The sequence below is a fragment of the Pleurodeles waltl genome, chromosome 7, assembly GCF_031143425.1.
Source record: "Pleurodeles waltl isolate 20211129_DDA chromosome 7, aPleWal1.hap1.20221129, whole genome shotgun sequence".
NCBI lineage: Eukaryota > Metazoa > Chordata > Amphibia > Caudata > Salamandridae > Pleurodeles > Pleurodeles waltl.
This window is the reverse complement of record NC_090446.1, coordinates 1423535690-1423553183: the sequence shown is the minus strand read 5'-3', so window position 1 is coordinate 1423553183 and position 17494 is coordinate 1423535690. Positions and strand designations below refer to the sequence as shown.

Below are 17494 nucleotides of genomic sequence, written 5' to 3'. Positions count from 1 at the left end.
CCTTAGCTCACAAAGATTGACAATGCCCATGTCAGAAAGTGGTTTAATAATATGTTGTGGATACCATGACAGGACTTAGGACTTGGCCTCTGACAAATCGAAAAAAATTCAAAGAAGGGTGAGAGAGATACATTTTTATTAATATATTAGTGGCATAGAAGTAACTATATGGTGACTAATTCACCTACATTTAAAACCTAGCAGAGAAAATAACATGAGTTGTAAAATGTCCACATTTGAAATATGGTGGACCACGTGGCCTCCATTTGTGGTATGCTCTATGTTTTAACATGAAAGTTTTGCATTTATATTAAATAAAGTAATAAAATGAGTTAGAGTTAAGAGTGTTTTTATTAAAATGAATATTAGAATTAAATTAATATGAATTAAACATGCTTATTGAATACATTTATTTTATTAATGTGAGTTACGTGTGCAGAAAAAATAAATGCACATTTAAAATTGCTCAAACATGTCATAAATAATGTTTGCAATTAAATAATTTGCTTTGCATATAAGATTTGAATTGTAAGGTGCACAATAGGTTTATAATGTATTAAGGGGGTCATTCTGACCCTGGCGGTCATGGACCGCCAGGGTCACGAATGACGGAAGCACCGCCAACAGGCTGGCGGTGCTTCAATCGTCATTCTGACCGCAGCGGTACAGCTACAGTCGCCCAGCGGGTCCGGCGGTTCTCCGCCGGTTTTTCCCCGGCTGGGAGAATCCGCCATGGCAGCGCTGCAAGCAGCGCTGCCATGGGGATTCTGACCCCCTTACCGCCAGCCTGTTTCTGGCGGTTTTCACCGCCAGGAAGAGGCTGGCGGTAACAGGTGTCTTGGGGGCCCTGGGGGCCCCTGCACTGCCCATGCCACTGGCATGGGCAGTGCAGGGGTCCCCTAACTTGGCCCTGGCCAGCTTTTCACTGTCTGCGTAGCAGACAGTGAAAAGCGCGACGGGTGCAACTGCACCCGTCGCACGGCCGCAACACCGCCGGCTCCATTCGGAGCCGGCTCCTGTGTTGCAGCCCTCATTCCCACTGGGCCGGCGGGAAGGTCGGAATGGGGGCAGCGCTATTTTGGCCGCGTGGCGGCCAAATGGCGGATCCCGCCTGGCACGCGGCTACCACCGCCCGCCAGACTTGGAATGACCCCCTAAAAGTATTAATGTTCATTAATGCTTTCTTAGCTTGACTTGCATTACTTGTTTATTCTGTTCCCCCTGGCCAGAGTACTTTTCCTGGGTTGCTGGTGTGATGTTGAATGTCCTATCGTACTAAAGGTAAGAAACATGTTTTAGAATTAATTATGTAGCATTATTTGTTCTAGGTCGGAAAAAGTCAGGTCATTAATGATTCCCATGAAAATTTATTAAATCATTTAGTGTATCATGAGAGAAGATACTGATGTTGCAAACTTTAGATGATGTCTTATTTTGGCTGTACTGTGTGAAATCATTGAAATGCACTTTTGTAGAGAAAATCTGGAATAGTTGCAAACTTGATGGTGTCATTGACAGCCATTGGACGCTGAGGGCCTGATTTATGAAACGTTAGCGCCACCTTTGCATCATTTAATTATATTTTGTAGTTTGCGCCTCTTTTGCATCAAAAAAGGCGCAAAGGCAGCACTAACTTTTCATAGATCAGGCCCTGAATCTGACGCCTGAAGTGAGCCCGCTTGAAGGACCAATGAGTGGATCGTGCATACTTCTAATTACTTAGGAACTTTGAAAAACTGAGAGTTGGTTCATGTTGGTGTGAGTTTGAGTTGGTCCTGGTGTGCTGAAGGTGTCCAGCTGCTCTCTGCTTCTTGTGAATCCCTTTAACCCCTAGTTGTATTCTGAAGAATAGGGTCTTAGTTTTTGTTATAAGGTTCAGCACTAATAAGCCCAACTAATTCTGAACTGCTGATCTGTCACATGTGCAGCCCATGTTCCGCACTGTCCTGATGCTGTTGTCAAATGATGCCTGTTGGACCTGGTCCTTTATGCTGGGTCATCATTAAACTTTTTGCCTTCCTCCTCCTATGGTTTCTGACCTCTTGTTTTTAGCTCTAGGACTCTGAGCACTTTATCACTGCTGATCAGTGCTAAAATGCAGATGCTCTCCCTTCTAAAGTCGCTATGATTGGCTTACAGCTAATTTGCACAGTTAATTTACTTGCAAGTCCCTTGTACAGTGGTTACCCCAATTCCCTGTGCCTGTAAATTAAAGGGTACTAGTGGGCCTGCAGTTCTGCTTGCATCACCCACAGAAGTAGCCATTCAAACCTGTCTCGGGCCATCTAGCACATGGCCTGCGTGCACAGTTTACTGCCACAGGGACCTGGCATCTAAATGTACTTGCCAGACGTGGAGCTCCTAATTTACTACATGTAAGTCACCCCTAAGGTAGGCCCTAGCTAGCCCTATGGTCAGGGTGCTATGTATGTGGAAGGCAGGATATGTGCCTGGTTGTGTGGCCTGTCTTGGTACTGACAAACATCCTATTTGATTTCTCACTGCTGTGAGTGCTGCCTTGCTCATAGGATTGCATTGGAAATGACCTGCCTTATGTCTAGGCGGTATTGTCTGACACATGAGGGGTAGCATAGGCATGTTTGATATGTTTGTAGTGGTAGTGAGAAGTGATGCTTACTGGTGTAGGAGGAATTTTGATTACTATTCTAGAAAGGCCACTTCTAGTGAGCATTTCTCTGTGCTTATGACTCTGGTGTTTTGCAGCTTTACTCCATTCCATGTCTAGGGCAGAGTAACAGCTGTGCTTTTTGCATACTTTTCAGACAGGGTGGAGGTGTCACAGAGGTGCATCTGCATTTTGAATGGTCTTCTTAGCTGAGAGAAGGAAGCTCTGCACACCTTCATTTGTAAAGGCTTTGCCCCAGCCTCACACAAAGGGCTTGTTTACCCCCAACTGATGTCTGGAGCCTGTGCTGGAAGAGAAAGTTGGAACTGGTTGGAACCTCTTCTCTTCCATCTTTGTGAAAGCTTGTGAAAAACTGAGTATAAATACAGGGGGTTTTCCCCATGTTTGGGGCAACATAAATGGACTACTGAACTGGACGCAAAATGCTGCTGGAGGGACTCACCAAGAACCGCCTTGGACTGCTGCTGTTGTGCTGACCTGGGACCTGCTGGGTCACAAGGCGGAACTGCCACTGACTGCAACTCCTTTTGCTGGCCTGCTTGTTTTAGCCCTGCCGCCCTGTGCTCCCTTTTACTGTCTCCAGGGGCTGGCTGTGGCCCCTTTTCCCCTGCCATCTTTTAGCTTAAAGTGCAAGGACACCATTATATTTGAATACTCCTGTGTTGGAGCATAGATCATGAAGGGCACATTACTCCACTTTTGAATTGCTGGAAGCACATGAGGAGCATGTTGTTTTATTTGTTTAGGCGCATTAGTAGCGCTTTTGCTTTTTCTCCCTGAGTGGGAATTTACCGCCCCAACCCAGATGGTCGTCATAAGCAAGGACAGAAACGAGGAGCACTGTGGAGACTGCCCCTGGGACAACGCCAGGCACCTGCTTTGGTGCATCACTGGCACAGCCCCAGGAGAAGAGGAGCGAGAGCCAGGAGCCAAGCAGTGGCTTTGGTGATTCCTCGGCAAGCACTCTGCTCACAGGGGATTGTGGAGGGATCTTCTGGCCACGGGAGAACAAGAGGGCACCAGAAAAGTTACGGTAGGATACCGAGCAAGGAGACTCATCCTGGGAGGCCCCCTTTCCTACTGCTGTGGCTCACGATCATAGGGGCGACCATATTGGAAGTCCTCCCTCATTTCCACTGAGACCCTTGTTTGACTTTGAGGCTCGTGGGCGGGAAACTTTATCGGAGGTACCTGTTACCGCTAGGCCCCCTACCCACAACTTAGTTTTGGTGGCATATAAGCAGGCCATGATGGTGACCATTGATGGATGTCCCTGGTCCTGCCAAAAATAAACCTACTGCACCTCAGGGACGAGGATCAGAGTGTAGGAGCTCCCAGGTTGGGACACGGACATCTCTGTTTTGACCAGCATTCCTTTTTTTTAGTGCCTCGGTGGGTAGCAGATCATTCTCACTGGTTTTGGGTGAGTCGTATGACCTATGCCACATGACAATGTTTCCTTGAATGTACAGTCATGATGTTGTTGTTACATTCACACAAGGTAGTTCTCATAAGTATATTCATGATAATGTTTTGGCAGTTGTGATTATGTGCTTATTATTATGATGTGTATTTATGGTAATAATGACAACCTGACTACTGCTTATGTTGCAGAATAACCACTAACCGATGTGATTTATGTGACTACTGATGGCTTTTGCAGAGTAATAGTACTGTATAATGTTCTGACAACTGCTTTGGTAGCAGGGTATTACTGACATGTTTAGTTGTGTACAATACAGTTTGGGCCATATGTACGAACACTTTTTCCCATAGACACAGAATGGGTAAAAACCTTTGCTACATCTGGCCCTTTATCTTTATATAACTTGGTGTTGTGTTTTCTTTGTGATGCTGATAGTGCGTCACATGTGTTGTGCGTACTATGCAATTGATATACATATTGCTTCTGGGATAAGCCTAGCTGCTCGTGCCAAGCTACCAAGGGGGTGAGTAGGGGTTATCTTGAGTGTGTCACTCCCTTCCCCTTACTAGAGTGGGTGGTTTCAGCCTGGCTTAGGTGCATACCCTAGCCAAACAGAAACCCCATGTCTAACACTGCCGGAAGAAAGTGACCGTTCTCCCTGATGAAACATTGCTGTCTGCTGTCTCTTGAGAGGAGGTATGACTAAATGTGTTTGCCTTACTTAGAAGATTTTTTCCAAACTATATTTGTCCTTCTTTTGCTTTTGCCCACATGTTTTAGCCCTTCTCTCACACATGCAAGTTCTAATTTGTGTTATGGATAAGGATGGCCCAGCTCTGAAACTGATTGTTAAAACTGTAATTTGATGAATTACTGATGTCACCATCATCTGCTTCGAAATCTGAATTTAATGCGCATATGGTTGATTTATTGATTTATATTTGTCTTTTGGAGTGTTTAACAGTATTGATGTTTAGTAGATTAAATCTTTCATGCATGTTTGTAATTAGTTTTGCGCACTATATATGTGACATTCATTTTGGGATTGTAATAAAGTCTTGAAACATATTCAGTTTGGAGTTTAATTTAGAGTCAAGTTGTCTTTGGTGTTTAGAATTGTTTATAGTTTTATGTTATTGATTTGTGATTGAATGATTCTGAATACTACACTCTTCACAAAGTCCAAGGATTTACTTCACCACCATGGGTGAGAATAGTAATGGTTTCTAAGCGCGTTTATGGTTTCTGAACCTGAGGTAAGAAGAAGACCTCTGCAAAAAGGGTAAGGATACTTGACCCTCTTGCACGTGTGGGGGGGATCAAGAGGGACTTCCCCTGAGCCAGTTTTTTGTTTCACTGGTATTGCGGTACTACCATAAGACCCAGTAGTACCATGAAAGGTTTCCCCAAGGAATCTTAATGAGGTACTCTGGTAACATGAGAGTACACCGGGATCCATAACAACTTAAAAAACAATGTACACATAAAAAAGGCTGAAGGCAGTGTACCAGGGGAGTTAGCTGAATATGAAAAACCCCAGAACAGTATGGATAGGAATAGTAGTAAGATCTTCAATCACATTATGGCTGGGGACTAAGGTATAGTTAGTCCAGTAAACTATAAATGGTCAATAAATGGTCAATAAAAAGGACAATGTTACAACCACACTTAATAATAACAGCAGTCTGTTTTTCAGTGATTTTTTAAATATATTTTTTAACATAAATTTGGGGTGATCACCAAGCAGGGGCAGATAAAACAGAGGATTTCAATACCCATTTCTCCTCTGCAGTTTTCCATTCGAATTTTAGGACACATTTTAGAAAAAATGGGTGAAAAGAATTACACTAAATTTAGCAGGTTATAACTTTACTCAGAAAGTGTGTTGATTGTGATGTAATTTACTGGAAATCTTCTCAGCCATTTTTGAGAAACTAAAGTTTAAAAGTAGTGATATCTGAATGGCTGGACCTTTGGAAATACCACAATATTCCTACTGCACCACGAATTGAAAAAAATAATAGAATAATCTTATTAGCCAAGAGGGCTTTTTTCCTCACCATCTTCATTGGTCAGTTCGTGGCATCGTGGAATGAGATTGATCTGGTTGTGGCTGCCATTACAGGATACGGAGAAAGGTTCCCCATGTCCTGAACTTAAAAATAATTGAAGCCATAAGAGTGCAAGGTAGAAGTGCACTGTCTCCCTGAAACCTGTGGTGGGAGAGGGATGATCAGAGGATCATCACATGGTTACAAATGAAAGTAAACATTTTTTTTTCATGCTGAGAACATGAGGGGTGAGAGGTGTAAGTGTGAATGGGGGATGGTCTGACAGTTGGGTGCTGACCAGCAGGGGAGTTGTCTGCCCAGTTGGAGTTTGGCACAGGCCCAACCCTCTGCTACACAAAAAAGTAATGCTCAGTGAGAAAGTTGGGTGAATATGGTCTCAAATCCCTTAAAAATACACTGAAAAACACAATTGTTATAATTAATATTTAACAACTTCAGAAATTCACTGAAAAAAGAAAAGTGAAGAAAGACCTTGTTACTATGCCTAATTATAATGCCACTTTAATCTTTTTTTAACTGATCTATCTATCTATCTATCTATCTATCTATCTATCTATCTATCTATCTATCTATCTATCTATCTATTAATCTATCTCTTTCAGTGAGGATTGCTTCATTCTCAGCTTTGCCCCTTTTAATATATAGTTTATCAGCTACTCTTCACTTTGTGGTCAGAGGCCTGTACCCTGTACAAGTACTTCATCTTTGCTGCTTGCCTCCACACGACATCAGCATGGGTTTTCAAAATAAGTTTAGCATCAAAGAGAAAAAAGTTATACTTGTGAGATGAGCATGCTCTGCATGCATGCACCCTTATGATAATGCTGATGAATGGTATTATTATTATGATTATTATGCTTGCATTTCTCTTCCGATCGGGGGTGGGGTGGGCAGAGAGACATGAAAGAAAAGGAAAGGCTTTTCCACTCCTTCATGTCTTTCTGAGCATTTCTGAGCATTTCTGCAGCCCGATCGTAAAGCAAATACATGGGGACAAAGTTTTTCTGACCACCGGTGTGCATATGGGGCAATTATCCCCAATCCCCGGGGGGCAGAAATTGTACTAGATGCCAGGAAATACAAAAAATAAGTAAAAATAGTGGGGTGGTTGCTACCAACCAGTATGGGCATGGTTATGCCCTCACCCCAACTGAAGGCGGTAAAAGTCTTTCAGCTCTACCCCTGCACACTAAAAGATCTTATCCCAATGCAAGCAAAAGGGCATTTGATTATTTTGGGTTTTGGTTTTACATTTGCGTCATGAGAGGTTGTCTAACTCTCAAAATCGTCCCACTTCGAATGGTGAGGGCTGAATTTTGGGGGCTTTGGGATGCTGCCATGTAGAAAAATCAACGAGACTTAGACACATATGAAAACTAAACAACTGGGTGAGTCCAGGGTGATGTGCTTCACATGCACCCACACCATTGTCTTACTCACAGTGCCCTGTAAACCTCCAACTTTGCTGCAAATCACATATTTTTCCCACATTTTTGTGATGGAGCCTTCCGGAATCTGCAGGAATTCCCAATATTCCTACCACCCAGCATTGTCGCATCTATACCAATACAAACTCTGCCCCTTTTGTCAGCCTAAACACTTTTTTTTCCAAATTGCCATTTTGGATCTGCTTTGTTTCCCTCTCAATTTTGACATGTGTTGGCACTTCCCTGTCACAGCCACTTGGCCCACCTACACAGTTAAGGTATCATTTTTATAAGGAGACTGAGGGGAAAGTTGGGTGTTAGGAAATGTATGCCGGTGTGGTGATCCCACACAGATATGTGGGAAAAATGTGATTTTTTTGCTAAATTTGAGGTTTGCTGAGGATTCTGGGTAAGAAAACACTGGGGGATCCACGCAAGTCACACCTTCCTAGACTCCCTCAAGTGCAGGTTTCAGAAATGTCTGGGTTTGGTAGGTTTCCCTAGATGGCTGCTGAGCCCAGGATCAAAAGCTAAGGTTCCCCCCGCACAAACAGGTAGTTTTGTATTTGATATTTTTGATGTGTCCAGTGTTTTGGGGCATTTCCTGCTGCGGGCCTACCCACAAAAGTGAGGTACCATTTTTAATTTTTATCAGCGGATGTCGGGGTATGCTGGGTAGAAGGAAGTTTGTGGCTCCTCTCAGATTCCAGAACTTTCTATCACCAAACTGTGAGGAAAAAGGATTCTGGGTAACAGATCCTGGTGAGAGCCCCACAAGTCACCCCATTCTGAATTTCACATAGGTGTCTAGCTTTCACAAATGTATAGGTTTGGTAGATATCCCTAGGTGCCGGCTGAACGGAGAGGTAAAAATCCATAGCTAGGCACTTTGCAAAAAACAGGTCAGTTTTCTTTGGGAAAATGTGATGTGTCCACGTTGTGTTTTGGGGCATTTCCTGTCACAGGCTCTAGGCCTACCCACACAAGTGAGGTACTATTTTTATTGGGAGACTTGGGGAAATGCTGGGTGGAAGGAAATGTGTGGCTCCTCTCAGATTCCAGAACTTTCTATCACCGAACTGTGAGGAAAAAGGATTCTGGGTAACAGATCCTGGTGAGAGCCCCACAAGTCACCCCATCCTGCTTTCCCCTAGGTGTCTAGTTTTAAAAAATGCACAGGTTTGGTAGATATCCCTAGGTGCCGGCTGAGCTAAAGGCCAAAATCCACTCCAGTGCACTTTGCAAAAAACACACCAGATTTCAATGAAAAAATGTCATGTGTCCATGCTGCGTTTCATGTCATTGGCTTTAGGCCTACCTACACAAGTGAGGTACCATTTTTATCGGGAGACTTGGAGGAACACAGAATAGAAGAGCAAGTGTTATAGCCCCTTGTCGTTCTCTACATTTTTTTCCTTCCAAATGTAAGACAGTGTGTAAAAAAGACATCTATTCGAGAAATGCCCTGCAATGCACATGCTAGTATGGGGACCCCGGAATTCAGAGATGTGCAAATAACTACTGCTTCTCAACACCTTATTTTGTGCCCATTTTGTAAATACAAAGGTTTCCTTGATACCTATTTTTCACTCTTTATATTACACCAAATGAATTGCTGTATACCCAGTATACAATGAAAAACCATTGCAAGGGGCAGATCATTTATTGGCTCTGGGTACTTAGAGTTCTTGATGAACCTACAAGCCCTATATATCCCCGCAACCAGAAGAGTCCAACAGACATAACGGTATATTGTTTTTAAAAATATGCCACAGCTGTAAAAATGTATTAAGGAAAACATGGACACAAATATCTCTTTAACTTTCGGTTTAACTGTCCGGGATCCAGCATTGGTTTCACACCCATTTCTGTCACTAAATGGAAGAAGGCTGAAAGCACAAAAAATAGTACAAATGGGGTATGCCCCAGTAAAATGCCAAAATTGTGTTGAAAAATTTGTTTTTCTGATTCAAGTCTGCCTGTTCCTGAAAGGTGGAAATATAGTGATTTTATCACAGCAAACCCTTTGTGGGTGCCATTTTCAGGGGAAAAAATCACATGCTTTCTACTGCAGCCCTTTTTCCCATTTGTTTAAAAAAAAGAAATTTTACCTTTATTTTGGCTAATTTCTTGGTCGCCTCCAGGAGAACCCACAAACTCTGGGTACCTTTAGAATTCCTAGGATGTTGGGAAAAAAGGACACAAGTTTGACGTGGATAGCTTATGTGGACAAAAAGTTATGAGGGCCTAAGCGAAAACTACCCAAATAGCCAAAAAAAATGCTTGGCACAGGAAGGGGAAAAGGCCTGGCAGTGAAGGAGGTAATAAAATTGGATTTAGGCGTTGAGTGTTCCTCTTACTGATGCTTAAATAAAGGAGAAGTTCTGCAGAGGATGACCACATGCAACTGAAATGTAGTAACGAAAAGGTCAAGATTTAGTGGGTCATTTATATTTTGCAGAACAAGTTAGTCCATCATAAATCATGGCGCCCTGCCAGTTCTCCTTTTCATTTAAGGCCTTATTCTGTGTGCTCGAGTGTAGTACCTGGAAATTTCAGTAATTCCACATCCTGGTATTACTCGTACAAGCTTTAACAGTAACACTGGATGGAAGGGTTATGAGTACTAAAAGTTGAGGCTCAGTCTCCTGCCAGTCTATATTGGTTTGTGGTCTATACCAGTGGTTCCCAACCTGCGGTCCAGGGACCCCTGGGGGTCCGCGAAGCCTCCTCAGGGGGTTCGCGGCTGCTTAAAAAATTAAATAATATTAACAGATTAGGTTCCCAGCTTTCAGTAATGACTCAGACGGGGTCCAGGATTCCAATAATGATTCAGTGGGGGGCCCAGGGCTCCAGTAAAGCTAAAGTGGGGGTCCACAGTGGTCAAAAGGTTGGGAACCACTGGTCTATACACTCTGCCCCGCAGGGTACCCAACGTCAGTACATCAGAGATGTGCTCCATAGTTTAGATGGGTTTGCAGATACATATCCTTGTTAGGGTCTGCAATGCCAGACATGGATAATAAACAGGCGGACACTTGTAGGGGATAAATAACACTCCTTTTGTGTGGAGGCCATTGTATTTTTGGGGGTTTTTCAGAAACAAGTGTATGTTTCTTCTAGTCAGGGGCAGGGGTGGATTCAGCCAACATTAATGACATAACCACACATTCTGAGTAGAACTGCTACTGAATTGGTGGCAGGTTAAACCTTAAAAATGCACCTGTCTTTAACTACCATGAACATTAAGACTCTGTAAACTGTATTATCGCCTAATATCTATGGCTATACCTGTGCACAAATCACGGCACCTGCCACCAAAGGGGCAATCCTGAAGGGATTAAATACAGAAAATATGGATAGTGCACCATTCTGAGTAGGTAAGGGTGGGGTTAAGGTGAAGTCAGTGTTTATCGTACTGCCAAACTACTCCTCTTTAGACAGGAGACAGAATGAGCAGACCAGACAGCTGTTTACTGTCATGTCAGGGGCAAGAATTACACCAAATATTATAATCTATTGCATTTTTTATTACTCTGTTTTAGTTAACTATTTATTTATGTATTTATTTATTTATTTATGTATTGTAATTGGGAAAGGTGAACAGACAATTGTGTTCTAAGTTAATATTATCCCTGTCAGCATACAGCTACTCCCACTCACTTCAATATAAATATTTAAGCAGGTTCCCTAAAGGATAGGCTGCTCAAATACAGTAACAGAAGTTGTGATTGCATGTCAATTTACCATGCGGGCATTTAACAGTAATATTTTTTAATATAATTTTTAATATTATTTGTATATCTCCACCAAACTGGCCATTGTGGCAATTTATTCACTTATCCTGCCCACTCTCCCTTATACATTATGATTCTAAAGTCGTTGGGTATGTATTATCAGATAACACAGTTATGTTGTCACTCGCTGATGAGGAATGGTTTAAGAGTCTAGCATTACCAGCTGTCTGTAGACCTAGGGCAGCAATGGAGAACGTTTTAGTAGGTCTTGTAGTCACTTTCCCAAAGCTTTCCTAAAGTTATTGAAAAATTAGTTATGTAACGTTTGCACTGGCTTTGCGTCATTTTATGATGCAAAAATGGCACAAACTTACAAAATACAAGTATAGATTTTGTAAATTTGCGCTGCATTTACGTCAAAAACATGCAAAGGCAGCGTAAACTTTTCATAAATCACACCCCAAATCTGTTGGATTTAGAGGCTTGGCATATCTCAAAATAGGGATATGTATGTTCTTTGCACTTATATTCCACACTACATTGTAGCACTTCCACTGACTCTCCAGTAGGTTTTGTGGACATTGGCATATATAGTGCCTATAAATGACTGGTAGTACTGGGGCAGAATAAGTTATATGTAGAATGCATCTACTAGACTGGCTCAACTCCAAATCTACTGCCCTTTCGGAGATAGCAGCATGCTGTGAAAGTTCTCTAGATTTCTATAAATGTCAGTCTGCCTCAGATAAAGGTGGTCAGATGCAGATAAACATAGGTGGAGCTGACTCCACTTGACAAAGCCAAGGACAAACTTAAGACAAGTAATTTCTCTGATAGGAGCCTGAGTGGCGATTGACCCAGTATCATCTTGAAAGTGGCCAATCTGCTGCCAACTACAAGGCCTTCCACTATTGAATATTACATGGTTTCTGAATTCTTACACCCCAAGGCCAATTGCTTGCAGGCAAATGACATTTTTTGTGCCTGGGCACATTGCCATGTGACCTCATACCTACAAACCAGGTGAGGAAGGGCATGGTGGGCTTTAAGGGTGATGTTAGGTATTAAGAGCCTGAAAGACGTAGTTAAAAAACAAGGCTCCATGTTTGTCCAAGACACACTCACTATGGAAAACACACCCTGTATGTTTACCTTTAAGGCTGAGCATGTTTCATCTTTGAGCTCTCTCCCATTTACATAAAAAACATAACAAAAAATCTATTTCATCAGAATGTCCATGAAAGTGTTGTACACATAAGAGTCGAGTAGGGGTCCTCTCTCAGTTCTCCAGCAATGCCAGGTGTAGAGAATCCATCCCTCTCCTCCCTGTGGCTAAAAGAAAAAAGAAAGCACAATTTAAAAACTGTTGATCTCACTCCCTCAGGTAGGACCTAGCTTAGAAGTTCAGATGGAACTGTTCACATTGGAGCAGTTTTAAGACTGATTTGGATATAGCTGGGTCTAAAGTGATGTGGCATGATGTGCAAATTAACGATGGACCCAAGTAATTACCAGTGGCTTTGATTAATTCATGTATTCCATCCATCACTCTTTGTATGCGTTTTTAATGTGATAAACAGCATTTTTGTATGCAACACAAGCAAAAAGCAGCTGTGAAAGACTCTAAGCATAGTAAATTCAGACCTATTGACTATCTCAATGCTTGTTTTTTTTGTTTTATAGTATATTGTGCTGTTTTGTAGTATTTGTTCTTTTGTTGTTGCAAGAAAACGTGTCACACCTATACCACGTAGTGCTGAGGGTAATTTTAGTGCTGGAAAATTGCACTCTCTGAAGGGTCACCCCAAACTTTTTGCTTCCTCCTCCTTCTCTATTTCTGACTTTCTTTCTGTTGGCTTTAGGACTCTGGGCACTTTACCACTGCTAACCAGTGCTAAAGTACTTCTGTCCTCTCCCTAAAACATGGCAATATTGCCTCATACCCAATTGGCATATTTAATTTACTCATATGTCCCTAGTAATGTGCACTAGATGATCTCGAGGCCTGTAAATGAAATGCTATTAGTGGGCCTGCAACACTGACTGTGCCACCCACAGAAGTAGCCTCTTAACCATGCCTTGTGTCTTCCATTGCCAGGCCCGTGTGTGTAGTTTCACTGCCACTTCGACTTGGCATTTAAAACTACTTGGCAAACCTGAAATTCCCCTTTTCTTACATATAGGTCACCCCAAAAGGTAAGCCCTTGGTAATCCATAGGGCGGGGTTCTATGTAAGTAAAAGGCAGGAAATGCACTTATATGTTTCATATATCCTGGTAGTGAAAAACTCACAAAATCATTTTTCACTACTGTAAAGCCTGCTCCTCTCATAGGCCAGCAATAGAGAGTCCTTTACATTCTTTAACATGATAATTTCTGACCCGAAAGGAATAGATATGACATATTTGGTGTGGCTGGAATGGTAGTAAGAACTCCTACTTACTAGTGAAGTTGGATTATACATGACTATTCTACAAATTCCACTTGTCAAAAGTTGCCATTTCCCTGCACTTGCTGGCTGCCATCTGTGCCTTACAGCCTGCCTCAAATTCACATATGGTCTGTACTGGTTGACAGCTCCCTTTGTGCATTCCACCCAGACAGTCATAAACACAGGACACTCAGCTGCATCTGCACTCATCTGCATACAGGTGAGTGTCCCGGCAGGAAGGGAGAAGGGACTTTCTCTTACACTTCAAAAGCCAGGGGCCTGCCCTCACACAAAGGACTGATAACCCCCTGCCCCCCCGAGGGTTCCTGACAAACAGGGCTGAGTTGAAAGGGGAAATTATGCACTTCAAAATCACTCTTTAAAGTTTTCTCCACTTCAAAGGCACTTTTTTTGTATATATTTTGGGTATGTGACCCCACCAAATCAGAAACGTCTGGCCCTACAACTGGACTCTGTCAGAGGGACTGCCTGGCTGCCCAAAGGACTCATCTGGAATGGTTTGCTGGAAGGGCTGCTGGCCTACTTGTTGCCCTGATACCTACTGATCCCTGACTCTGCTGGAAGGGCTCTGCCTTCCTCTTCAAGTGCTCTGCAATGACTTAGATTGAGCTTGCCTCCTGTTCTGAGGTCTCAGTGCTTTTAAAGACTTCACCAAAGAAGAGAAAATCCAGTGTGTCACAAAATCGATGCAACGCCTGCAAAATTCAAAGCAATGCCTGCTGGATCGAGGCATCACCTGACTCGTGGACGAAAAATCACTGCATCGTCTGCCGGGTCGACACACTGCCTGTTGCCACTGCTCAATGCATTCTGGGTTTCCATGCATCATCCTGGGGCATATAAATATCTTTGTATCGCAGTGACGTAGAGTGGCTGTGCTCCTGGAAACTGATGCAGCGCTTTGCAGTTTGGAAAGAACTGACGCATTGCTTGTGACATGCTGGAAAAATCGATACATCACTTTACTTTTCAGCACATCTCCTCCTCTGCGGCTCTTCTACTTCGCTATTTTTGACGCATCCCAGTTACTGTGTGTTTAAAGGGATACAATCACTGATTATTAAGGATTGAGACTCATTTCTACCTTTTAAAAGTGATGTCTTGACTTGTGCTTATTGTATTTTTATCTTGTTGGTCTTATTTTAAATATTATCTATCTTCCTAAACTGGAATGGAGTACTTTTTTATGGTGTTTTCACTCTGTTACTGTATGAGTTATTACACAAATACTTTATACATTGCCTTCTAAGTTAAGCCTGCCTGTTCTCTGCCAAGCTACCGGAGGTTGAGCACAAGATAATTTAGGTTGTGTTGTGACTTATGCTGACTAGGACTGTGGTCCCTACTTGAACAGGGTGAATACCTCTGCCAACTAGAGACCCAATTTCTAACATTAAGCACTAGATGATAATGCCTTTGACAGTGGTGTAATGGACCTCCCTGCAGCCCCCGCTGTGTGGCAGACAACCAGTCTTCTATAATTGAAGGCGGGACCTAAGCTTTTAGATGCTGTATGTGTCCCTTTTAAGCAGCTGCAGTGTGCAGTATGCTCTGAGCTGACACCATGCTGAAGAGAAACAAAATAATAATTATTTTGTCTCTCTTTCAGTCAGAGCCTGCAAAATCTACCAGCCTTACAAGATTGGGGCCCATATTTATACTTTTTGAGCGCCACATTTGTGCCGCTTTGTAGCACAAAGCGTCGGAAACTTACAAAATATAATTGTAAAAAATTACGCAAATGCGGTCAAAAAAATAGAAATATGGCCCTGGGTGTCATAGTGGCTTTCAAAATGCAGGGCAAATATATGAATTTCACAAAAACTGTGACGATTGAGTGTACGTTTGAAATATAAAATAGTTCCCCATGCATTCCATTGAAAGCACTCACTAGACGTCAGAATGGCACACCACATAGTTTACGGTGTGAGGCGAAAGAGTAATACAACTTTCGATAGGTTCAAAGCCAAATCTATGTATATTTTAAAAATATGGTAACTATATATCTTTCCTGGGACGATGTGCTGTTAGCCAGACCGAAGAACAGTGAAAGATATAATGAGGTGCAAGTTGTGAAACAGAGTGATGGAGTGTCCTAAATTAGGAAAAGTAAAAGGGCGTTGGCTTTAAATTCAACTACACATGAAATCCAAAATGCAATGTTCAGAAATGACTAAGGAGCATTTGCACCTCAGGCAATATTCTGGCCTATATAGATGCCAGCACTGGGAGAAGAAGCTCATTCCCAGCCGACCTTCGTTTGAAGACCTTCTTCAATATTCAAGCCGACAAGAGGTATGTTTCAATTTACACTCCTTTGGAGTTCTAAAATTACTGCCATTCCGTGAATTGGGTTTCACTAACAGGTTTTCACATGTGTTGTTTTGACCAATGCTTGTGACCAATATGGATAATTGTATTATGGGATTAAACTGTGACAATGTAGTTATTTAGTTATTTATATATTTAGTTATTTATTTATTCTGTCATCCTGCCACAGACAGGCCATACATTAACAATAACAGATATATACCCACTTTTAATATGTAATAACATACTTCAGCAATTAAAACATAACCTTTACAGTGAAAAGTGCTATTACATATCAAACAGTCGGCTCTAAAGTGAAAATACTTATAAAAATGCATTCAGAGGGGCTGATCGAAGTGACACGAATTATCAGGCCAAGTAGATAATTGAAAAATCATCAAATCAGATTAAATAAGTAATAAAGTGCTTCTCAAAATGGCCCTATTAATATAAAAGAACTAGTGCCCGGCCATTTACCAGCTCTGTAGCGTTAATTCATATAAGAACACAAAACTACAGCTGGCCAGAAAGACATCGATTGCTGAGCCTTATAGATAATTTTAGAAAAACCAAAACAAATTGCCTCACTAATAAAGTGCGTCTCAAAGTTGCCCTGAGCTATAAAAAAAAGTGCTCATGCATAGCCATCAACTGGCATAAGAGTGTTGGTACTTATAAAAATAGATTACTTACTGCTGACCCGGAGGACATCCGGTTAAAAAAACATAAAAATATGCCAAAAATAATTCCTAATAGATCAGCTCACTCAAATGACCCCACAGCTTGCTGCAAATAAATACAGGCAGCTGTACAACAGTCAACGGTTTATACAGCTGAAATAATTGAGTAAGAACTACATTAAAAAAAATATCCTTAAATAGCATGGTTAGTGCTGTTATCTCGTTACTCTCCAAGCCACATATTTATGTACATATGTATATGTACAGAGACTCTACTGATAATTTGTTTGGAGTCAGTGGTCATATACTACATCAAGGCATACTTACAATTTCTTGTTGCATAAGCACTAAAAAGCAGGATATTCTCTGCTGGCTTTCAACGTAAAAAAAAAAAATAAATGCAAAGTGCATTACGGACTCTAGCCCCCCCCAAAATCCACATTCACACATAGATGGGCTTCTTCCACCCTTTTTCCATGAACTGACGTACTGCTTCACTAGCAGAGTGCGTAGCCTGAAATTAAAATACAATGATCTTTTTTAAAAGGGGGGGCGGTCAGCTTGTCCATATATGGTACAAAACAGGACTGGGTTTGAAAGTCCGAAGCTTGTCTATCTTCTGTCCTGAAATATTAATGGCCATATAATGCCAAAACCTCTCCTTTCTTGTCCATTCCAGTATCCTTACCTTTTATCCCTGTTCAAACCAGCAATCAGCAAATCCTATCTGTTGCAGGATATTA

At 42.0% G+C, this 17494-nt stretch overlaps 1 protein-coding gene across 1 annotated transcript in view; it reads left to right on the top strand.

The window, feature by feature from the left end:
• Positions 1-17494, top strand: part of LOC138247068 (uncharacterized) — a 36432-nt gene that overhangs the window by 9945 nt on the left and 8993 nt on the right. Inside the window, exon 2 of the mRNA XM_069201815.1 lies at positions 15978-16056. Within this exon, the coding sequence (XP_069057916.1) occupies positions 15978-16056 (79 nt within the window). The remainder of the gene's footprint in view (positions 1-15977; positions 16057-17494) is intronic.